Source organism: Electrophorus electricus, chromosome 15 (assembly GCF_013358815.1).
Source record: "Electrophorus electricus isolate fEleEle1 chromosome 15, fEleEle1.pri, whole genome shotgun sequence".
Lineage (NCBI taxonomy): Eukaryota > Metazoa > Chordata > Actinopteri > Gymnotiformes > Gymnotidae > Electrophorus > Electrophorus electricus.
In genome coordinates, this window is record NC_049549.1 from 13,599,217 (window position 1) to 13,624,216 (window position 25,000).

Consider the following 25,000-nt stretch of genomic DNA (forward strand, 5'->3'; position numbering starts at 1 on the left):
TTCCACTCTAATTCACCTCCGAATGTCAAAGTCACAAGTTGTTCCACTTACCGATGGAAAATGTGACTTCCAAAAGCAGAGTGCTTGGCATACTTCGAGTTCGCGTTGGTGTTTTTCTCCTTCGGCCTGAGCCATATCAATAAGACTGCCTTTCGGCCTCCCCTTTCAATAAGCCCTTTCACGCCTACTTAGACGCTGCATTTCTAACACCCAGACAGTAACTTTTTAAAATAATCTTTTATTTTGTAGTCAAAGAAGCGGTTCTGTAAAGATTCCTTCAATAATGTTTATCTGCGCTATAGATCATGAGGTCAGCGTCTGTCTTGCACCCTTTGCGACGTAAGCGTGCATGGACAGAACCCCACTGCTTTACTTCTCGTATGGTTTCAAGCTCCTCTCTCCGGCAGGTTAATTGATTTATTTAGCCTACATCTGTATTCCCTGGCTGCTCCCTCCCTCCCTAACGAGTTCCTAACGGCTTACGTGAGAGAAGCGCCATTAGCCCTAATGGCGGCATACATCAAAAGGAGTGCCCTAAAGGTTAGCAGGGAGGAAAACATGGTTAAAAAAGCCTCGATACGTAGACGGGCCGTCTGCAGATGGAGCCGTGATTTATAACCATCTCTTCTGCTCTGACACGCCGTCCCTGCGCTGAGTGGCTCTGAGTGCGCCTGTCCGGGGGCCAGGGGGCCATCTCCCATCAACCCCGTAACTCAATCACAGCGCAAGGAGGAGGGGATCACCCGCCCCCGGTGGGGGTGGGGGGGGAGTGCAGACCCATTTTGGAAAATTGAATTGTGACAGGGCACGGACTGTGTAAATGAGCATGATGTGACTTCAGGACGGATGCTGTCACTCCAGACACAGGATCGTGCTCGAGGTGACTCCAGGCCCCACCGTGGGTCCACTGTTTTGTTCTCTGAGTAAAGCAGGGCAGTCATGTGCTTGTGGTAAATGGATAGCACAGCTTAAGTGGGGTCTCTCACTAGTTTCGCGCTTGATGTAGTGAGCTGCTTGCGGTGTGGGTGTGCAGGGTGTGTGTGTGCGCGTGCACGTGTGTGTGTGTGTGTGTGTGTGTGTGTGTGTGTTTGTGTGTGTGCTTGTGCCGTCTGGGGCCCCGAAGAGCTTAATCAAGCATTCAGTCCAAGCGGCAGCATCAATACCTTGTGGCGCCTGTGTTTGTTGGACCCTTTGGAGAGTGCTCTGACAAGCCCACTAACAGACTGTGTGTAAATTGCCTTGGTCCATAAATTATTAAAGGAACCGTTTGCCTCCTAATTGATCAACACTAATGTGTTTTCTAATCACTGCAGTTGGAGTTTTTAGTGCAAATCCAAACAGTCACCATTGATCAAGCTGGCTGTTGGGGGGGCAGATGGGGGCGGATCCTGGACTCGCTCGGTCCCTATTCTTGACTCCTGCTGTTCTAGCACTTTCTTATCTCTCTGTCACTCTGCTGGCTAAGATGAAACACAGCAAGTGGGATCGAGCAGCAGTGCGTTCCCTCACCTTATGTCTGAGCAGATGTTTCTCTCACTGGAATTTGCACAGCAAATGCAAATGTGACTGCAACAAAATTGAATGAGCTCGGTCAAAAACAAACAAGCAAAAATGAATAAATAAATTAAAGTAGGTAACAGATGCAGAAGCATTTTTGTGAAACTTGATTAAGAATATGTGGAGTTGAGTGATAAAGCTGATGAAAAGGAAATTGACTCTCGCAAGAAATTGGCAGGTATGATGTTACTTGGTAGCAGAAGGTGAATACAAATCATGGGACCTGTAAAATATGGCTTATGGGGAAATATTTTGTCATTTACTTTGACTTGCTTGAATTTAGTTTGTCACCATAGGATTGCGAAAAAACACACAAAACAGTCTTTTTGCCTTTGTCTGTTTCCCTGAGACGCTGAAAACGGGGCTGACTATGGTGGGTAAAGTGGTGACCCAGCTTACGGGCACCCTGCCCTCTGGAGCGCCTGACGAAGAGGGCACTGCCCACAGCAGCATGCGCCGCACTGCCCACCAGCCCGGTGTGGTCACCATCATAGACACGCACGCCGTCGGAGAGGGCCAGGTACAGATCCGCGCGCCGACGGCCATGTCTCTCACAGCACAGGCCTCGTAGCGCGTCTACGTACTGTATGCACATGTAATAAATAACTTAAAGACTGACGTTAACACAGTTAGGTCTGAGATGTTAACAGTGTAAAATTTGTGAGTTGTGTTTCCAGTAATCCCTGTGCCGGTTTATTTTGTATGTTCACCTGTCTGACCTTGGTACTGAAAACCCAGCTTCTCTACTGTGTTCTCAGCAGTCTATTAATCCCATTCAAGACAAGTAATTTGTCATCACTATGCCATTAGGAAACAGCCCCAAGTTCAGCCGGTTCCAGGGCGGTAGCTGCTAGTCTCCTGACAAGAAGGCACTTCCTGCGAGCCCAGCCCGCCTCGCTGGCACAGGGGCGGCCGCGGTGACGGATCAGAAACGGGTCAGGCGTGCGGGAGGGGAAGGGCCGACCGAGGCCAGACGTGTCCGGGGGTCCGGCTCCGCTCGGACGTGCGCTTTAGCGCCGCCGTCGCAGACCAGGCGAAACTGCTCCCAGGTGTTGGCCGCTCACGCTGGACCTCTTTAATGGAGTGTCAGCTTTATGGGCCAGTTTAAATGTTTGCAGTTCTCCCGTTCAAGGACTTTTACTCAGACAGAGGTTAAATTGGAACAGATCTGTCCCATGATCTTTCCCCCCCCCCCCCTCCCCTCCTGTGTTGATTTTGACCCATGTAAATAGATTGCCTGGTTTTGTGGACTCTTTCAAAAAAAATATCTGAAGGTTAAACCACAGAGTGCCTGTGGCGGTCTGACCTCGCGTGCGACACCCATGGAGAGGTGTGATTTATGCTGCTTACGCACCGCTCCCTTTCACCAGAGCCAACCCTTTTTTTTTTTTTTTTTTTTTTTTTTACTAAAATCTCCTCATCGGAAAGAGGCCATAAATATCGACTTCTCCAGCAGGCGGTGTATCAGGCCCAGCCTCACAAGAAGCAGCGACTAGGCTGCTCTCGCGCCCGTCAGACACGTCGGCTGTGACGCGCATATGTAGCGCCGCGTGTCCACTGCGTTCTTTTGGAGCCAACGGTTTATCACCATGTTCCTCTGACCCACAGGTGTGATCTGTCACCTGTGCTACAGTTCCCATAAGGCATCATTACTGGCTAGAAGCTATTCCACCTGGATTTAATTCTCTCCCCAGAACTTTCTCTGCCACTTCACCTCTCATCTCATCTTATCTTCTTCACTCCCTGCTCTTTTGCCCATTTTAAGAAGCTGTCTTCCATGTCTATTTGTTTTCAAATTGCTACACAGAAATCTCCCTTTCCTGTCAGAGTTGGCTCCCCAAACGCATACATCGCCTGTTTTTGACCCTAATATAAGGGCTCTGTTTTTTGTCACTCTGGCAGTTTTGAAATAAAATGTCTTGGTTTGCAAGTGTGACTGTTTTGGGTTTGGACTGGATCCTGTTAAAAGTTGCATGCTCCTTAATGCAACACCCTGCTAGATTTATCGCTCTTCTCCCCAGCCGCCTCGTGTCTGGCCTTAGTTATAACCTCTTTCATGAGCAAACTCAACAGAGGGCCACTGACTGGAGAATAGTCCCTTGTGGAGCAACTCGCTTTCCATCCAACTCTCTCGCGCCATTCTCTCTTTCTTCACTGTTCGTCTGCCTGCCCGCCCGTCCGTCTGGGTCTCTCTGTCTCTCTCTGTCTCTTCCTGTCTGTCTGTTTACTTTCTCTCTCCCCTCTTCTTCTTCTCTCTTTCTGTGGTCAGTTTCCTGTAGCAACACATAACGGGATGAATTACAGATCCATAGTCCTGCTCTTTTAACTGCGAGCTATTAATCTCTTTCGGATATCAATAAGCAGAGAGACAGTCTAGAGTTTCCTCCTGCTGTGTGTGCGTTAACTCTTTCAACACTTTGCTTATTCCATGAGTGTTTCTGTCCGTGGACTGCTGCGTCCTATGGGGGCGTGTGCTCGCGCGTGTGTGCACAAAAGCGCTGGTTTAGTTAAAAAATGTGTCTTTGCCTTCAATACTGACTGGCGCATGAGTTTGCATGTAGAATTACTTTCTTTGGAAGTGGAGTAATTGCAGTCAGACTAAAACCACCTTTGATCAGCAGAATAATATAGATAGGTCTCAGAACACATGTTGTTTTCATAATTTGCTAAACCCTATTCAAGTCATCTTTCCTGTGATCCCATCAATTGCACTGATTAGACTCCAGTGTCAGTGACCAGCCATGTGTCTGAAATAAACACTGCCATCATTTGTTTTATTAACTTCTTTGTGTGGCATTACTGAAAGTCTGTGCGTGCGTGCGTGTGTGCGTGTGTTTTTAGGTTCTTGTGAGTGAAGACTCTGATGGTGAAGGCGTGGTCGCTCATTTTCCAGCCCACGATAAGCCTATATCCTGTATGGCTTTTAACCCAAGTGGTAAGTGTACACTTGTAATGCCTCGGTGACTCTTACTGACACGCAGAAACCCCACACCTAGTCAAGTCAAACATTTTCATCTTTACTCTTCGCCCAACGCGTCCGTAGCCGTTTCTTATGTTTGGATGTTTGGGAAGGATCTGTACAGTAGGGGAGCGTGAGGTTTTGAGCGGCTTGTTTGTGGAAGGCTGCGGGTCTGGTTAGGGACGCTTTAAGGCGCATGATCCTTCTGTTGTTTACGGATCTGCAGAGAGCTGGCAGGGGAAGGTGGCATGAACGCGCTCTATACCCCCACCCCCACCCGAGGCCTGAAGGCCAAGATCCCCCGCGTTTGGACTCCTAACACAACCCACATGCACAGAAGCACCGAACACGCCAGCACAGATTGATCAGCCCGTGGCTGTCTCTTCCGTAGCGTCAGCGGGCTAACTCGGCCCTTGATGTCCCACGGTGTCGAACCTTCCCTCCCCCACCCCCAGTGAACCGTGCAGGTCCAGTTTCACCTCTCAAAGCTGAGGCGAAATCTGAAGTGATCTCCCTGTCCGGAAGGCGCGGGTCAAGCCCATAACTCTTTATTCTTTTACTCCGCCTGTGTCACAACATGCTTTACCCTGTGGCAACAGTCGAAGGCGTTCCATTCATTACTCCTGACCTGTCCGAGCAGGACATCGCGAGACTGACCGGCCAGGGATGGCACCGTTAACGCAGGGCCGCCCTTGGCCTGACCTTGCATATGCCAGCCCCCCCGTGGCGGTCAGGGATCAGAACACTTTTTTTTTTTTTTTTTTTGGGTTCCGTGCGTCGTCGTGTTCGCCCCTCCGGAAATCCACTACAGCCGGTCCTTTGTGCGGCGAGTGTCGCGGGTAGAGTGGCCCACTAATAAGCACGCGCTGACAGCTTCTGCTAGCCGTTGCCCTCAGAAGAATCCTTCAAATACCTGTCCTTATTAACGTGCTGTGGGAAAGACCTCTGGGGACGGGTCCTTTTCCACAGCTTAGCCTCCTCAGACTGGGTTTTCCCACAGCAATAGGCCTCTTCTTATTGGGTGCCTGTTGATCGCACGCTACAGTTCGACTGGTGCAGCAGAATCGGTCTTTTTTTCCTCATGAACGAACGAATGAATAAAACGAGCCCAGCAGCTCATGAGCGACAAACCTGTTCTCTCATAACCTGTGGGTGAGGTTTTTTGTTTTTTTTTTAATTATCATCAATTTGAGGAAAACTGTATATTTTCTCTACTTTTTCTTGATGTGCTTATAAGCTTATGAGCAAAGATATTCTTCATATTTATATCTGGATCGAGAGTGCGTGTTTAAGCTGTAGTTTGTAAAAGAGCAATCACAGATGCCCTGTTGTTTTACTGTAGTGCATATTTGCACCTGTTTTTACACCTGACTGTTCTACTACTGACTGATCCATTATAGGGCTCATTGTTGTTATATGCATACTATAGCATATCAGATGTGCTTGTTTGTGCCCATGACACAAGAGACCGTGAAAGAAACCGTGGGCAGAACTCTGTGCAAACTGTGCGGCGCTCTGCCCCTCGTGACCTGTCTTTGGACTCAGGAGACCAGTCCCTTGGGGGCGCTGTTGGTTAACCTTTAGGCCAGTGAACAGCAGACAACCTTTGGCCTATTAACCTGTGTAGCGCAGAGTTGAAGTGGAGATGAAGCCGGTGTCCCGCCACCCCAGTGAATCATACAGTGACCATCATCCATGCGGCCCTTTGATGTTTACGGCGGAGCAGCTGCAGAGAGGTGGCAGCTTTGCATGGCAGAGCGGAGCAATACGGACACCTGTGGCGCCCTCCCGCCAGTGAACGGTGCTGTTTACACGGCCCTGCGACGGCATCAGAGAAGGGATGTCTCATACCAAGCCTGGTGGGGTTTTTTTTTTTGTTTTTGTTTTTTGCAAGTCCTCAGAGCTTTTGCTTTCTTTATGTCTTTCGTTTTATGTGAATTATGTGAAAGCTGTAATGTAAAACACATCTGGGTAAAATGCACCGTCTAATTCAACTGCACCTCTCTTGGGACCAAGCACATGTGTGTCCAGTGAAAGGGTGAGCTAGACTTTTTGCTTTCTCTTAGGGGTTTTAGGCAGAGGTCCTCCACCCACACCCCCCACCCCCCTCGTTGCGGTGAGGGCTAAGCCCCAGCGTGGTCCTTTGTCGGGTACCCCTATGCCCCCCCAATCTGAGACGCTTTAGTCAGCAGTGGGGTGCGCTTAACTTCAAACAGCGTAACCTTCCACCTGGCAGCTTCGGTCCAGACTAACGGGATGCGTCCATTATCATGTCATTCACACGTAAACCACGAGGGCTGAAATAATCATTTTTGATTATGAAATTGCTTGGACCCACGGCAGGGGCCAACGAGGTTAGGCCGAGCATCTCGGCAGAGCAGTTTGCACATGCTTGTTGCCCGGGCACCATTAGGGCACACGGTCAAAAAAGCTCAGGTCCTCCTGTGTGTCTGGCGCCGCCCCTCACCGCTCAGCAGAGCGGGAGGACCAGCTGTGGTTCGGTGAGCAGGAGCTGCTCCCTGTCTCCCAGTGGCCCGGGGCCCTCCGCGAGTAATGCGGAGAAGGCCGCGGCGTTTGCCGCAAAGCCAGCTGCCACAGCGGGGCAGATTTCAGAAGCAGAAAAGGCAAAAGCCTGAAAAAATGTGACGATACTGACTGCAAAGCCCAGATGTCCACAAAAAAAAAAAAAAAAAGGAGGGGAGGTGGGAGCAAGAAGTTGGGTAAGAAATCCGAGCCGTGCTGGAAGCGCGTTGGATGGACAACAGAAAGACCGGGATTGAAAACAGCGGGAGCGCTGCGGCCGGCACTCGCTCTGCGGTGTTGCAAGATCTATTCATAGGTGTGTAATTAAAGGACACTGCATTGCAGCTGAGTACCGCATGCACCTAAACGCTTGCGTCTCCATCCCATCCGCGGTCCCAAATTTGGCTGCAGCCTGGCGTGACTGAGGGTGTCCCCGCTAGACTCCGGGCCACTGCAGAGCGGAGAGTCGCAGTTTGGCAGCAGGCAGCAGGTTGGTGTAACGTGCTGCCAGGGTCGGGGCGGCGTGAGCCGTGTGACCTGCTGTAGTTGGACCCGACTGCTCGACGGCATTAAGTGTTCCATCAGTGTAGCACAGCTCTCTCTTAAAGGGCCGGTTCGATGTCTTGGCGCGTTTGCGTGTTGCGGGTGTGTCATGCGTACCCCGAGCTCACGCAGGACTCAAGTAAGAGAGCAAATTGAGGTCTGACATTTTGAACATGGTCCTGCTGGCACAAACGCAACTATGGAAATGCCCCCTACTCTCTCCATCCCAGTCAAAAAAAAAAAGGGACCCAGATTGCACAAATACCTTTTTTTTTTTTCCTCCCCCCCCCCGCAACAGAGAAGCTCCTCCTTGAAGTACTTGTTTGAATTAGCGGCCGCATCTGCCCTGTCCCTGTGTCAGCTGGGTGCTGAGGAGGGCCAGCAGAAACCAGAAGCCACGTTTATACTGTACCAGAGAGCAGCACCCCGTGTCACTGCCTGTACTCACAATGTCTTCACACACAGCTACCAGTTACGACCCGCGTCCAAACTCAGAGTTCAGAATCGCTCCAATTTGGTAATATGTGTGTGTGTGTGCGTGCGTGTGTGCGTGCATGTGTCTGGAGTTTAATAGGCATGTGTCTGAGGATCAGATTTCCATTTTGCGCAGTGCCTAAACACAGTGGGACGATCAGAAGGGATTAAGATGTTGCCTGGTCATGCACACTGCCAGCAGGGAGCGGGGTGTTGGTGCAGCTCACTCTGAGCACCAGTTCTGTTTTGGAAAGTTAGTAGGAAATCTGATGATCTGCTTTTTTTCTTCTTCTCAAAAGCCACTTTTTTGTTGGTTTAATCTTTTGATATGCTTTTCTACCCAACAGAGTGAATCTGGAATGCGAGCTGTTAAAAAAAATGACACCACCATCCTTCCTGTAATGAAGTGCTTGTATTTTTTTCTCCCAGATCCTTCCAGAGGATGTCCTGTGACATGTTTTTTGTGTGTTTTATTTTTAGTCTGATAACACTGATACAAACAAAGTTATTCTCTCATTTAACATTGCCTGATCTAATTCCGTTAATGTGTTTCTGCCTACTGAAATATGCTCTCCTTGATGTCCAGACATGTCAGTCTGTCAGAGAAAATCCTCGGACGTGATTATCATATAGTGGGACACTGTCTGTCGTACTTTCTTCAAATTTCTCCTTCACAGCCCATGGCTGCATATGCGACGGATGCGATAAACAAAACCCTCTGTGGTTTTGTAACTTGGACAATTTAGATTTGTTTAGGAGTGTAATAATAATCCCTTTTAAGTGTGTGATTCTTTCATATGCATGGAAATTCAGTAGGTGGAGTCCCTGGAGTTGAATATATTCAATTTCAGGCAAGCCAACTGTTTGTCCAAGAAACTGTAAAAACTGCTCTTGGAGCTGCTGTTTTTATGATGTTTCCATAAAAGTGGTAAAAGCGTTGTCTTGGGAAGGCGGTACCTCCTGTCTTAGCCGTAAAACCGCAGTAAGATCTCAAATGCTTTACTGTGGAAGTCTCGGCGCAACCCATATGCATCCTGGAAGCGAGTGAAGTCATTCCAGTGCCTCCCGGCACATCCTCGCCGTTCTTCCCCTCGTTTACATATGAAGGGACAGCAGCGTGGGCCCGTTTGCACCGGCAGCTTTCCGCCTCGCTGCTCTGCGGCCACACGCTCATCCTGTCAGCCAAGCCGTTTCGTTTCGTCCCCGCGCCAGGCCCTCCCGCGTCTGGCTGAACCATCAAACGCCGCTCTCCCAGTCTGACATGAATCCGCTCTGCTAAACTGCGCGGCGTTTAGCGTCGGCGTGTCGCAAAGACCCGCGAAACCTGATCAGCGGCACCGAATGTTTCAGGGGATTAATTAGTTAACAGAACACGACGCAAAAATAAAAGAAACATTTCGGTGAGACGAGATTATCCTGCACTGTCTGTCTCCCGGAAAACCGGATTATGCATTTCATCCATTCCCTTCTCTTATCTGGAGACTGAGGCTTTGCTGTGTTAGGTTGGATAAGCCTCTACCGGACAATGTGCTTTTCCGCCATCCTCTTGCTGACAGGTTTGGGTTCAGGAAGCCATAAGTGAACATGGACGGATCTGGAGAAGAAAAGCTTAAAAAGCAGTGGGGCCAACACAACTGTGCCTCTGTACTCCTCAAACTTTAGTTCACATTAGACCTTGAACCCAAAAGGCACTCATGCAATCCTGTTAAAAAAAAACAAAAAAAAAACAATGAAAGAAACTAGAATAACGACGGCCTCTTTTGATCTCTTAATATTCAAACTCTTACAGGTGGTCTGGCTGTAAAACAGATACATAAACATTCTCCCATTCTCCTTCATTACACTCGCCTCAAGAGCAAATGAGCCATGAGGGAGGCCCCCCCCCTTCCCAAGCTCACAGCTGAGATGTGGGAAGAGCTCCTCAAAGCCATCGTGCCAAGGGCCGAGCGCATGTCCCTGGTACCTGCGGGCCCAGATAAACAGGGTTCCACGCCACATGGTCCCGAGAGCCCCCACAGCCGGCCTAGTGGAACGTGCGAGGCACTCCGCAGCCGTGCTGTGCCGTGCACCGGGTCCCCATCCGCCGTGTCGTCCCCTGCGAGCCACATAAGCGAAAATCAAAGCCTCGTCCAGGCCGGGATCAAACAGCCATGCTTTTAGAAGCTCTCACTTAGTCTGTGAAAGATTAACAAGTTATTGACTGCATGGGGAGCCACGCAGGTCCCCTCCTCTGCTCAGTGGTGTTATCTGACGGTTGGAGTGAAGGTGGCCTCTGGACTGAGAAAGTGTTGCTTGCTTTAGGCCTGAGTGGGTGGCTTTGATGTGAAGCTGAAGCCTCCTTTATTGCTGTGTGTGTGTGTGTGTGTGTGTGTGTGTGTGTGTGTGTGTGTGTTCGTCTTCCTTGGCTTTCATAAACACCCCAGTAAGTGTAGCATGCAGGGAGATATCACCCAGCGGACGCCCACATGAACACAAACACGCACTGTGTGCTTTGCTCATGTCGTTACAGAAGTGCCCCCTGCTCCACAGACAAAGCTTTGTGATTGATGTTGTTTATTTGCTCTCTTTAGTCCCTCCACTTGCTCAGAAGTACATGTTTCTGGACAGAGCGATAGAGCTCTGTTTACTCTATGTTGTCCCTCTAAGATTTTTCCACACCTGTGTTTAATTTGAGATTTCCTCCATCTCAAATATTTTAGACGAGTGTTGTTAATTAAAACTGGATATTTTTGTTTCGGCACTCTGTACTGCCACGAGGGAGTTCTCCGTGCTGGCCAGGCTGCTGACATCATCTGCAGTGGTCCAACAGAATGACTTCCTGCACTTTCTGAAGCAGAGCATCCTTAGCGTGTTAATGGGATTTAGCAGCTGTTTTATGTTTTGGAGACCTGTCGAGGAAAACCCAGTGACGGGACACAGATCAGAAGTCATGAGTAACAGAAGAACGCTAGCGGCCACTTTGAGAGCCACGACGTCTATGGAAATTCATACGCGTGCGGGCAGCTGTCTGCCGTCTACTCATAAATAACGATGATTTTTTTTCTGCCTAGGGGTTGAGGTGTTATAAATAGGACGTGTCAAAAGTCGCTCTAATGTCTCGGGTTCCTGAAATTTCACATCGGCTTACCAGCACCGAAAAGGCCACTTTTTAATTTTGCTTCCCGCGGGCTAACCGACTGACGCCTCTCCGTGAGGCTCTGTATTTCAACAAGGCCGCAAAAGCCCCAGCGCCAGCTTCCCAGTCTCTACGCTCTTGGAGACCAGAGCATATCATCGGCAAACTCGCGTCCCCGCGCACTGGCCAAGCCTCATCCGTCAGAGCCAGGGGCAGGCGAGGGAGTGTGTGCGATCAGGCGGCCGGGTGGCCGGGCGGCCGGGCGAGGGAGAGGAAGCTCCCAGATAAACATACCGCAGCGCCTAAACTCCTAATCACTCCGCGCTTCCGTTTCCAGCCTCTATAATTAGAAGGCCATCTTTTCCATGTATTCCCAGTTGACGCAAATGCTTCTTGTGGCTTGGCACCTCGTTTGGGGCGTGGGTTAGTTTATGGCCAGCCTGGAGCTTGGCTTAGGCTTCTGATACAGCATAAATAGCTAACCACTGGCTAATTCACTGCCTGACTCTGTTTTTCTTTTTTGTGTGAGCGATCTTGGTGACCCCCTTCCTCCACCCCCACCCCCCCGGTTTCTTTCTCACCACCCGATGGGTTGGTGCGACCACGCCTTAAAGCAGCTGCAGCTCTGAAGTGTGAAGCCAAGGATGTCGGGGTTCTGGGTGGATGAGCTCATCTAGCACTTTGGCTATTTCTGTGTCAGTTTTATTTAATCTCCCTCGCACGTGTCTGTGCGAGGTCCTTTGCTACCCTACCACTTTTCTTTTATCTTTTTTCTTTGGTCAAGCCACTCTATAAAGAATGTTCTCTAATTACAGCCTCCTGTACCTTCAACATTAAAGCCCGAGCACTCGAAAGTAACTAATTGTCCTTGCAGTGAATTGCGTTCATGAGCCGTAGAGGCAGAAGCGGCGTATATTGGTCTGTAAAGTGCGCGTCCGACGCGAGAAGTCATGTCTGTGGACTGCTGTTGGACCCGTGCATGTCAGCTTGCGTTTTTTGAGCTTGTTCTGGTGTGGTTTGCTAAGTGTGTTTACGGTGAGAGACCGTGCTTTCTGTAGTTTCACCAACGACAAAAAAAGTTGAGGGCCGAGAGGCTCTGTCATCAAGGGTTCTGCATGGGATCTCCTGTGGCCACGTTTAAAATGGATTCACGCAGCGCCCTGCCCCTGCTGCAGGCGGACAACTGACCGTGCTGCCCGCTGCCCGATACAGATCACAGGGAAAGATTCTCATACATGACCGTCATTTCTAGCACTGCGAGCGTGTCTCTTGTCATGCTTGTTCTCTGAAGCCGGCCTGGATGTAATCTTGATACAGAGAACCACAAATTGGTAACCGGGGCCCTGTTGTTTAAAAGCATCCAGTAATAAACTGCTCTCTCTCTCTCTCTCTCCCTCTCTCCCTCCCTCCTGGACAGGCATGTTGCTGGTGACTGCTGACACACTGGGCCACGATTTCCACGTCTTTCAAATTCTCACCCACCCGTGGGCCTCCTCCCAGAGTGCTGTCCATCACCTGTACACCCTGCACAGGGGAGAGACTGAGGCTAAGGTCAGCACCCACCCTACACATCGCTGCTCCACCTGCACCTACAGCAACACCCCCATCTTCTGATGCTGTTCCTTTTGCTATATGCTAGACATGCAGTTACGGCTAAGTGCAGCTGGCAAATCAAATCCAGTTAATTACAGCAGTGTGATACCCGAACCTCCCTTGTGCGTGCACACATACCGGTGCTGCTTTCATCCGTGCGGACGTAACGTTACATGTCGGGATTCTCTTTATCATTAGCTTAATCGTTTCAGGCCCCCGAGGGCCACCCACAGCTGTTTACGGTGACTGCGTCGCTGGGTCTCTGGAAACGCGTGTGCTTTTCATCGTCTCCCAATCCCTTTGTGTTTTCTAAACACTGTCAAGGGACTGGAGTGGGAGCGGCAGCGGAGTGCTACACAGAGCGGGACCTAGTCCTGCTGCTGAACTCTCCCTGCTTCTTTCATGATATGCCACGCAGTGTGAGCGCGAGACAACAAACAGCGTGTCCGTGGCCTCAGGAGAGTTCAGGCTGCTCTGAAGCAGGATGTGGAACCAGCTGTTGCACACCTCTGGCGTCCAGCCCCTCCCGTATGCATTTAAAGTGAACGGATTCCAACGGGGCGCATTTCATAGGGATGGCGCACAGTGTCAGAGGTCATGGTCAGAGCAAGAGGGTGCTTTTCCCCCCCCACTGCACTTTTGCACTGGAATTTAATATTCTCAGTATTGATATAGTTTATGAGATGTCCTCTCTTGTGGGTTCCTTATTCAGTTTCCCACAGTCTTGCATCCAGAGATCTTTGGTCATTAATATAACCAATGTGTTCTTGGGACAGAAAAGGCCAAAGTGGTAAATTGGCTAAAAGTTCACCAGGCAGACGGCGAGCGTGTGACTCGTACCCGCGACCGCCGCTGGAGTCAGACCAATGGTTTGGACAGCTACCTGAGCCTGTAGGGCCGTGGCCAACAGACACCCCCATTGGGTTAATGCACCCCAGCACCTGTACACCGCATCATCCGGCTCTACAGCGAATGGACGAGAGAGCGAGAGCGAGAGAGAGCGAGAGCGCGCGTCCGAAACTCTTATTTCTCCGCATCCTGCATCGTTAGCCTTCTCCCCAAGCTTTCCACGGCCACAGTCACGGCACGGGTGCCCGCGCAGCACAGAGACGTGGATCCTGCGACAGCTGGGGGGTCATGGTTCATTCCAGGACAGACAGAGCACAGCGTCATGTCTTGGCATTATGCTCTGCAAGAGTGACGGCCGAGTTTTCACACAATTTTTCATGGAAAATGAATGACCTGCCTGAGAAACTGGTGTTTGTAGAAAGCGGTTAAAAAGTCCAAGTACACAAGCAGTCACCTGCCAAAGTAGCTTTGGCAGAGAACCGAGGGCAAGGAGCAATCACTAACATCCTCCTGAAGCCAGTAACCGTCCCTGCGCTACGAAAGTGAATTTCCGTTCACGACCTGTTATGTTATCGCAGAAAACCATTTTGGGGAACGGCTACGGTGATTTTTTTTTTTTACGGTCTTCACTCTCCTAAATACCGTTCTGTGTGTCACAGCTGTTAGGCCAAAACGCCTTTTCTCCACTTCTTTTTTTATCCCTTCAGTTGGCAACTCGTGAGGTTTTATTTGCTTTAGCAGAGCTAATATTTATCTCTAGAGGCCTGTGCTCTTTCTAATGCAGCCAGTGTCAGGTTTGGATATGTACATAAAGCTGCCCTCGGCTTCAGTACGCATGCCTCTCTCGAGGTCTCCCAACACGTTGCGTCTCCCTGCCCTCTCTAAAAGCACACCTCTGCCACTATCCCCCTTCTACTTTAAACAGGGGTTTTTCCTCCCTTGTGCTTACAAATATTGACAACACATTGACTGAAGGAAAAAAACAAACATTGCAGTTGGCTGCAGTCTGAGATCTGCCTGTGACTGTCATGTAAATGCAAAAATGCATTGCCAAGTTGGGCATCCTGTCTGTCTGTCTGTCTGTCTCTGTCTCTGTCTGTCTCTGTCTGTCTGTCTGTCTGTCTGTCTCTGTCTGTCTCTGTCTGTCTGTCTGTCTGTCTCTGTCTGTCTCTGTCTGTCTGTCTGTCTGTCTCTGTCTGTCTGTAGGCGAAACATTTTTATTTTCATCTGCAGAGTCCCATTTTTTTCACCCATTTCAGCGTTTTATTCCCTTACTTTTGTGAAGTGCAGCTGGTTCAGGTAGTGGTGACATTTCAAGCTCTTTTATTCAGTCGATCTTGTGATAGGTGAAGGCGTCATAACTCCCATGGTCACAGAACGCGCCGTGTGCAACGGGCTCAGACAAAACCTCATTTTTGGGTCCTGCGTGCCCCCCGTCTCACCAGCTCCGCGGTTTATCCGGGCCCAGACTTTGATGTGGCGTTGTAAACTGGCACAGGCAGCAGAGAGAGCGCCCTCCGAGGCGCATTATCTTCAGCAGAGCAAATAAGACATGTGCTAATGCAGCGTGGGCAGACCCAGGCACTCGGCCTTATCTCACTGGGCTGCCTCGCTCGGCTCAGTCTGACTACCCGGACGCTCGGAGAGCTGACCTTGCTGCGCGTTTAAGGTAGACAAGGCTCCAGGACCCCTCCCCAGCAGCGAGAACGTGTGCCGTTTCCTCTTCTCATTAGCTCTGATTAAAACCGTCCGCAGTTTGTGTGCGGGAGCAGTCCAAATCTTCCAGATCACAGTGACCGATAAAGGAGCCAGACACCCAGCGAAGGAGAATTCAGCGAGGTCGGCCTTGCCGCGCCCTCCGGGGTCGCTCCCTGAGACCCGCTTATCTCCAAGCGCGGTCGATCCAGCGCGGCGGGCGACACGTCGAAACGGCTGAGGATCTGATAGGGGCCCTCAGACGGGCCGGGCCGGCGCGTTCCCGTAGGTGACGGCTGCCCGCCGAAGGTGCTGCCAGGAATGCAGCTGGGTGCCGCTCAGTGCGGAGGGCGGTCTAGATGGCCAGATCCCCGTGCGAGACTGTCGACAGGGCCAGCGCTGGCACGGTCCAGACTTCAAGAGGCGGCGCCGCCGCCGGGGCCTTATCTCTGCCGCTCTGAGACGAGCTCCCGCACACGCACGGGCGCGCACACACCTCGCGAGCGCTTTAATCGCGAGCTCGAATGGCCCTGCGTGTGCGTTAGCCTCACAGCGCCGCTGTTGTCGATGGCCATGGAAGAGCCACAGAGCAGAGTGGCGGGGGAGAACTCCCAGCGGGGCTCAGCGGGCCGCTGTCTCTGCTGCCTTGCCTTGTACCTGGGCCCCGCCTGGGCCACCCGGCCCTCGTCTATCTTCCTTCTCCTCGTCACATGGCTCACATTTTTGGGGAGATGTTATCTGTGAGATAGCTGGCTCTCTCTGCTTGCTGCCCTTGGCGATGCAGGCTAAACACGACTGGTGTAAAGGTGGCTGGTGTGGGGTAAATGACTTTTTGTATTGTCACCTCAAACCTTCACTCAGCTCTCAACAATGCTCACCGCGTCCAGCACTGTTTCTCGTTCTGTTCCCGTCAGCTTTTTAAAAAATATATTCACTCGCGATAAACCTGGATCACTTTGAAACAAATGAGTAATTTCTACTAGTGCGTTATTAATGCACTCTTTTTGTGTGTCCCATGTGAATTTTTCCAGTAGCAGTTTTTGGCATTTATGGTTGCATTTCTTTTTAAATTGTATTATCACACAATCTGCATAAAGCTGTTTTCTGAGTTGATGCAGAACTTGATTACCCTCAGTTTCTCTGTGTGTGTGCGTGTGCGTGTGCGTGTGCGTGTGTGCACGCACGTATTGTCTGCAGGTGCAGGACATCTGCTTCAGCCAGGACTGCCGGTGGGTGGTGGTGAGCACGCTACGTGGCACCTCCCACGTCTTCCCCGTCAACCCGTACGGCGGCGCACCGTGCGCACGCACCCACCTCTCACCGCGCGTGGTCAACCGCGTGAGCCGCTTCCAGAAGAGCGCCGGCCTGGAGGAGATCGAACAGGAGCTGAGCAGCAAGCAGGGTGGCCGCTGCAGCCCCGTACCCGGGCTCTCCGGCAGCCCCTCCGGCTCACCCTTGCACGGTCAGTGCCGCCACCGTCTGCGCTGCGCGAGCAGCATGTGATTGATTATAGTGATTAGCTGCCGTGTGAGATCACTTCACCCATCTTGGCTCGCTACACAAGCAAATCGGAATGCTGAGGGTGTTCGTGGGAATTTCATTTCAGAATATAGCAGCAGCGTATATTGCACATTCTTTGTTCATGAGGGTGCATGGAGTTTCCTCATTGTTATTATTTCTGAGCCAGTTGGCAAACTTGCCTTCCTGCTAAATGGAGACACCAGTGTAGGTTCATGGAAATCCACCCGTGTGGACTCTTTAGCTTCAATGCAGGCAATTCTTGATATATTCAAGAATGTATTTATTTATTTTTTTAAAATTTAGACTTAATACAAGTTTAGCTTTGTTGCAAATTCTGAGAAGTGCGTCAAAGTCGCATCTGTCTCTCTGGCTCACCTGAAACAAAGCGCACTTCTGGAATATTTCCGCCAAAGTTTCCTCTCCTGACGCGCTCTAGTCATGTTGGCTTAAATGGTTCCTTCCAGCATTGACGACTACAACAATAGCTGCTAAGCGTGAGTGACTTTAGACAGATATGACCATTAAGGAGTTAATCCTGTCACCTTAGAAGGCTTTGCACCCTAGAACGCTGACCTCAGTGTCACAGTACTGTGCGATGTCCACTGTATTTGCCAACCACTGTCCATGGCTGCGAGCACACTTGACTGACAGGCACGCGCACACATACACAGATGCACGCGTACGGTGTGTGCCGATTGCCAGAGCAGCTGGCATGCTTGTTGACACTGTTTACCTATCAGCACTCTCAAGTCCACCAAGCGGCTGTCTGATGAATCAATACCCCACACGTGACGAGGGCGCCCTACTGAGCTGTGGGCTCTGCAGGTTTGGCTGGGCCTGTCGGTGGGGGGGGGGGGGTTGTCGAGAATCCCCCCCCAAAACCCCCCACCCCACATGCGCACATCCATGGGGGCTCGCTGGCTGGCTTCCTCCCCCGTAGTCCGGCCCCATCCGTCACGCGCGGCTCACGCTCTCCCTGCTGGCCTCCCGTTTTTCTCAGGATTCTGTCATGCTTCCTGCTCTCACTCGTAACTCTTCCTCGTGCGGCTGTCTTCGGGGGTCGGGGGGGCGAGTGCAAAATTTACCGTTTGTCCGTTTCCACGGCGAGCAGGCCAGAGCTGTGACATCACAGCACTGGAATGCGCAGCGTGTCACGGAGGAGCATTTCTCCCGCGCCCGCAAAAGCCGGCGCGGGGAGCCGCGGCGTAAATCATGCTCGCTTTTCAAAGCGGGGGCAGAAGGGCCACCTGTCACCAATTAGTCCTCTCAGCCTCGAGCTGCGCCCGCCGCTATGGCAACTGGGTGACAACCTGACGCGGAAGGAGACGAGGCCATTGACGGGTGGGGGGGGTTTGAAATACTGTACAGGTATGCATTTCAAAGCGCACGACTGTACCCGGCTTTTACAACTTCAGGGTTCGCTCTGGAGGTCCCCAGGCTGAAAGATGGGAGAATAGCAGAGTCTGGCTTTCACATTCACACGTGAGTGGGAGTGTCAGTGTGAGAGTGTGTGTGTGTGTGTGTGTGTGTGTGTGTGTGTGTGTGTGTGTGTGTGTGTGTGAGCAAGGTAGGAAAAGCATTAAACGGGTCCTGCTCACCTCTTTCCTGTGAGGCCTTGCGAGACCCTGTCTTCTAAGGCCCTTGCGCACAGCTGGAATGTCTGGGCCAGTCCCTGCCTGGTAGACACATCCAACCCTGTACACCCCCCCCCCCCCGGTCCTTCCTCGCCTTCCTTCAGGGGCATCAGCACCCACTTAACCTCCTCTGCCTCAGCGCTGCCTGGCCTTCTGAGAAAGGGAGAAGAAGAGAGAGAACCTTTATTTACATGCCGTACTGTAGGTCAGGGGCCTTCACTTAAGCTACCTTACCTATTCTCTTCTCACCTCAAACCATGCTTGCCTTGGTCTGAAAGTATTTAAGTCTCTTCTAAGTATTGCAATGACATGCAATGCTCAGGCTCTACTCTAGTGTTCTCTTCTTCACATTAAATCTTTTCATGTTTTTTTATTTCGATTTACCCAGTTGACCTGAATTTCCATAACAGGCTGTTATAAAGCCCCTCTGCCACATCCAGCACCATGTCATGGACTTATCCCCTTAAAAGTATCTAGATTGTTTTCCGTTTCACCTTCCGCATTTTCGGTGAAGTGCGAGGTCTGTGGGTGTGAATCCGGCAGCCAAAATCAGATGATGATGTGTATGAAAGGCTGCAGCACAATAGCCATAACAGCAGCCTTGTGATTGCCGCCTGCGACAGCACACGGCTGTGGGGAAGGAACTGCAGCAGTACACATCCTTCTAAGCTGGCAGACTGCAGAAAATAGAAACGACAATTGGCCTTTCTTCACTCCCTGCTTAATTGTGGAATTTTTCCTTTCTATTTTCGCAGCGCTCGTTTTTCCCCCTCTGCAGACGCAGGGAACTGTCAGATAACCCAACAATAGATGCTTTTGTTTCCAGGTCATGTACAGTCCTCTCAGTGAACATAGTTTCGGTACCCATTATCCAGTATTGCTGCTTTAGTAAAGATTTAACAGAACTGTGGAACCTTAGAATTTATGACCTCTGCGATATAAACTTTATATTGTAGCTGATATTGCAGAGTCTCGCCCCCCGTGTCTAGCTGACGGGTGGTTTGGTTGGATGGGGCCTGCAGCTCTGGCAGTAAATGGCTGTGGGGAGTGGAGCAGCAGGTTGTCGGGATTGTGCTCGCACGCCGAGGCTACTTGGCATCACGCCCTGGTTTCTCCTTTCTGGGTTTAGGATCTTTAATCAGCAACATGCACTGTTAGAGAACCAGGAACTTTTAACTTTAAATGTTTTTATGCTGGCATATCAAACTTGTGCAGGCATCTCAAACTTGTGGAGAAGGTTATATCTAAGAGCCTGGCTGGGTTTTTAAATGTTTTTTTTTATTTCAGATAACCTTGGTGATCATGCAAGAAACAATGGGAAGCTGTTAATTCACTGTTGATTAAAGGCATACTTCCCGCCTGCCACGAAAAGCCAGTGTGTACTGTGATTGGGTCTCATGGCAGTTTTATCTGCAAGAATGCCCTTTTGCATCATTCATCATTGTGAAGTGAAAACATGAGTCAAGTCAGAAGCCATTCGAAAGAGAGCGTCTAAGAGCTTCACTCTGAAGCACAGCGTTTGAGAGCTTCACTCTGAAGCACAGCGTTTGAGAGCTTCACTCTGAAGCACAGCGTTTGAGAGCTTCACAACGAAGCAGATCGTTTGAGAGCTTCACAACGAAGCAGATCGTTTGAGAGCTTCACAACGAAGCAGAGCTTAAACAGCTTAAACAAGGACAGAAGGCTGCTATAGTGTTTTTACTGCATTTAATTATTATTATTTTTTTTTTCTCATACAGATGTAAAATGCACTTTCATAAATGTTCCAGGTAAATCGCAGTGGTCAATGACATGCCATTACACTTTTGTACTGTGCAGAGTAACACTCATCCAGCTGACCTCTGTCTTATTTGGTGTGCATGTGGGACCAGATCTGATCTGCTCCAGCAGAGCCAGCAAACACACTCTCTGTAATCACTAACTGCCTCCTCTGCTTTTTGTGATGTGTACACACACACACACACACACACACACACACACTCTCTCTCTCTCTCTCTCTCTCTCTCTCTCTCTCACACTCACTCACTCTCACCCTTGAAATCCATCCCTGGAACTTTAAGACAACGCGCTTTTAAAGATAAAGTGCCACTCATCTGCTCAGTAAACATCAGGCATCCAATCAACCCAGGCATCAAAGCGCTTGTCTTGTTTTAACATACCGCATGTGCTGTCCCATTCAGACTTGCTATCCTGGAGATTTATTGCTCTGGTTATAGCGTGTTATGTCCATGCCGCAGCGCTGAATGCAGGCATGCGTGCCGTTCCCTTTCCGCCCTTTGTGTGGCGCTGTGCTCTCAGCTTTCTTTGGCAAACGGCAGTGCAGTTGCAGCTGGCTCCCTGCGTCCTCTCTACAGCGAGCAGGGGAAATGTCTACTAAGGCCAAAAATGTCTAGATACGAATCTAATCCAACAAACGGGCTGGAGCCACTTTGTAATTTATGCAAAGTTTTATGAATGGCCTTCCCTTAAGAGTGACCTGTATCATTTCCTCTCCTACTTGTGTCTTAAAGACACAGTAGTTAAAAAAGCAGTGCACCTCTTCAGTCCATTCAGAGAATACAGTCATTAGATCTATAACTTTTAATATTATATAATAGAAAATTAATAGAAAATACCATGAACCATGAAAAATGACTGAGATTTCATTTTATAGGCATTTTTGTTTGTTTCTTTGTTTGTTTGTTTTATATTACTTCAGTTCTTGTAAAATATGTATTTACTGTGCAGTATTACGTATAATAAATCAGATTCGTGATTATATTTTAGTCGGGGTATTTGGTACCATACTTTTTTTTCTCTAGTCATAGTTGTCACAGCTTTTCCACTTGATGAGGACATACTATATATTTTATATTTTGCTGGATAAAGGATAATCAAATTTTGCACTTGTATGCATCCTTTCGGATTTTTGCATGCCATTCCAAAATGTGTTCATATTATCATTTAAAATGAACACTCAGGATTTTTTTTATTGTATTTAGGTTTTGACAAATGTATATTAAACAGTATCTTACCTTCATTCAATAAAAAGCTCAAACATATTTCTGTAATGGCGTGACTGGCTGACCAGTTGATGGCACACCATGTTTAAGCGTGGGAGAGAGGCAGCGCAGTCCGTCCCCTGCCAGCCGGCTTCGGCGCCTCCTCTCCCTGTCGTCCACGTCAGGCAGAGGCCCATGATGAAGCGTTCGGCCCGTTCCCACCCTGTGGAGCTGGGCGTTTGACACTTCTCATGACCCAAGTCGCTGCGCTGGCCCACGAAGCTGCTCTCACTTCGCTCAGCGTCACTTCCAAACGAAAACGTTTGCTGCAGTAAGCAAGTTTAATTAGGTCAGATATACATTTTTATTTTTCAAGGCAATTGTTTCCCTAGATTTTTCTTTATTGAAACCTCGGCTTGAATATGTTCCTTACATACGTTTATGGTGATGCTTTGATTTTTTTTTTGTAACATTCAGAGATGCAGAAAAGTTGGTTGTATTTTTTTTTTTTAAATAATGTAAACAGCAGGGAACTTGTCATTGATTGATTGATTGTATATTTAACAATATTTACTTTCAAGGCCAGGATATGAAAATAATACTAGTCACAGATAGATCTCCTGAACTTTTTTGGGTTTTTTTTTCTCTCTAATGGGATTTACAAGCAGCTTGCTTATCAGACTGTTACTAGGCAAACCGGTGTTGTTATTGGATGTTAATCATATATTTGAGTTCAGTTAGTTCAGCATGGGTGGCGTTTTAGTCGGATTCTAGAGTTCTTAATTACATAAAAATAGTTAGAAAACAGTGCTTGTTCCAAATGGGTAGAGTTACCACTAATTCCCATGGTTGGAAACATATAAGAGCAAGTGAGTTGGAAGGAATGAATGAATTTGGGAGGCACTGAACATGTGGCTATATGGTGGTAGTATTAATTAAAGGAAACCTACCATACCGAGATGCTTTACACATAAATGGATTCTGAGTTAAAGTCCTAAGAAACAGACAGAACCTGGTATATCATCATTAGAATTCTCTAAGAGTCTGTTGTGATCTGGTTACACAGAACTGACTTAAATTCTTTCCTAAAACTGAGTTTGGGTTTTTCAGTAGGACGAATGTAAATAATGATGGATTTGTCTTCTTTCCCTTAAAATAGCTAATTAAGAGTTGTTGTTATTGTTATTGTTGTCATTGTTATAATGCAATGGTATGCATTATTGATTTTGGATATTGCTATTGCTGCGTTAAGACTCGTAGATTTGCTTTCTTTCAGTATCGCATGATGTCGTGCATGAAGTGGAACGCTGGCATGCCCTGGGCGTTTGACAGAGCCTCAGCTAGGGACATTTCTCTGTTTCTGTATGTTTAAGGAAATGTGCTTTGGCTTTTCATTGGCCCAGTGTGGTTCTGTTTAAATCTGTCTGAAGTGGCCTTTTGTCATAGAAGCGTATGCGTCTTGGAAGGCTGAATACGGTCCCCACTTACGCATAAGTAAATTGACATGATCAGATTACTGGCTCGTGATCAGAGCCACATGCCGAGGCCCATTGATTGAGTCTCTGGATGCCTTCCTGTTCATCCACTCATGCCCCGTTTGCTCACTCTTCTCATCAGAGGTGAAAGATCCAGAGCCCTGTGTGCGCGCGCACACACACACACACACACACACACACACATGCACATACTCACCCTCCCTTTTATGATCACTCTTTCAAACCAACTTGCTCACATATGGTTCTAGTAATACTGTCATCTGAGCCACAGAAGAGCACAGATTCCCACTGTCACTAAGGTGCTTGTCTGATGAGCTGTAAATGCAGACATGTTGTAAACTATTGGATCTGATTTCAGACATCCTGGAGAGCATACGTTTAGTGCCTCTTGCTTAATAAATTATACATCTAGACGGCTGTGTAGTCCATTTCAATAACATTTATACAGCAATCTTAAATAAATTATCTTAATTTTGGAATAAGTGACATTATGATTTAGGTTCAGGTCTCTTTTCTCTTCTTTAGTTCAAGGACAGTACCAATCAGCAGGGACTATTGCAGTGTCAGAATTCCATTCATACAGTGCTAACTACCAAACATTGCAGCCACGAGGAGGAAAAAATTAATTCAGGAGTTAGTAGTAATGATGCCTGATATGAAGGCTTCCTCTGTGATCTTTTCTGTTACTCAGAGTATACACAGGGCATGCTGTTATGGATCCCTCAGTAGACTCTGTTCTACATTTTAAACTCAGACGGAAGTATCCCAGCCTTCTTGTAAAAGAAGTATTGCTTGAGTAATATGGCTATACCCATAGTCAGGATGTTTTATTGAATATTTTATTTAAAAAAAAATCTGCAATAGTGTGTGCGTTAAAACTTTAAACAGCTCTGTTCTTAACTTCCAGCCAGAGGGACCTTGGGAGAGGAACTGGCAATGTGCCCTTTTCACAGACATGGGCTTGACCCCACCGTGAGGTTTAAAATAGCAGACCAGCAGATACGATGAAATAAAAGGCCAGGGCGACTGCTGCCTTGGATCTGTTGTGCTATTACCTGGGAGTCGCCACTGATGTCTTTTCCACCGATGTCTGATTTCTTCAGAAAACAGTAAATCTTGCGAAGCTTATTTTCCTTGCAGCATCTGTGTTTTATAATGGGACTTTTAATTTGTTTTCACTTTGTCCATTGGGATTGCTTTTATCCGGCACTTTCTGGCCTCCAGTTTTGGCTCCCCTCGACCCCCCCCTCCCTCGCGCCACCTCCCCCTCCCTGGAAGTGAGTATTTTAATAATGATAGTTCTGGGAATTGGCACAGCCAGACCCGACATGACAGCACTTTCCCCCTAGTGTAGCAGCACAGTCATTGTTCCTCTTCCTCTAATCCCCCCACCCCCCATCTTCCATACCCTTATCCCTGTGCCTCCTGTGTGCTGCACCCACCACTAGAACATATTTGGGGAAACTTGGACCTGCGTGAGCAGATGAAACCGTATATATCAAAGTATTCCCAAGGTACACTGGTGCTTCTGTGTGTGCCTCCTCTTCACAGATGTTACTGCGGCACCATCTCAAGGCCTGCTGCTGCTCCCTTGATGTTTCCCAGTGTTTAATACTTTTAAACCTGACAAGCCACGCAATTCAATGGCCGCATTTTTTCACATTGATAAAGAAACAGGTCTGCACGGTGTTGCTTATCGGATTGGAACAGGACGGTTTGTGGCACTATTTGAAAGCACGTCTCGCTCTGCAGGCGTCGAAGGCGTTGAATCGGGACGCTGCCACCCCGCACTTTGCCATATGCAAATAAAACTGCTTGGGGGAGGAAAAACAAAGTCTCAGTGATGGCGCGCTCAACCCAGCACCATTTGAAGAAAATGCAAATAGAGTAGGGTGAGCCAGATCTGCGGGGTCAGGTGACGGCGCGACCTGGGCCTTGTCCAGGAACGGGGTGCACAATGCCTGTGGATTTGCATCGATAGATCCCCTTTCCATCGGCCCGCCTGCGTATCACTGTGCAGGCTCTCATACGTGACTCATTTAATCAAATAATGGCTCCAT

The 25,000-nt window shown here is 49.0% G+C and overlaps 1 protein-coding gene across 4 annotated transcripts in view; it reads left to right on the top strand.

Moving 5' to 3' along the window:
* Window positions 1–25,000, top strand: part of bcas3 (BCAS3 microtubule associated cell migration factor) — a 163,175-nt gene that overhangs the window by 23,035 nt on the left and 115,140 nt on the right. For 3 of the 4 annotated variants that reach the window (XM_035533992.1, XM_035533993.1, XM_035533995.1), the window contains exons 12-15: window positions 1,907–2,077; window positions 4,399–4,492; window positions 12,589–12,722; window positions 16,506–16,770. In XM_035533992.1, coding sequence (XP_035389885.1) covers window positions 1,907–2,077; window positions 4,399–4,492; window positions 12,589–12,722; window positions 16,506–16,770 — 664 coding nt within the window. The remainder of the gene's footprint in view (window positions 1–1,906; window positions 2,078–4,398; window positions 4,493–12,588; window positions 12,723–16,505; window positions 16,771–25,000) is intronic. The other variant, XM_035533994.1, reaches the window with a different exon arrangement.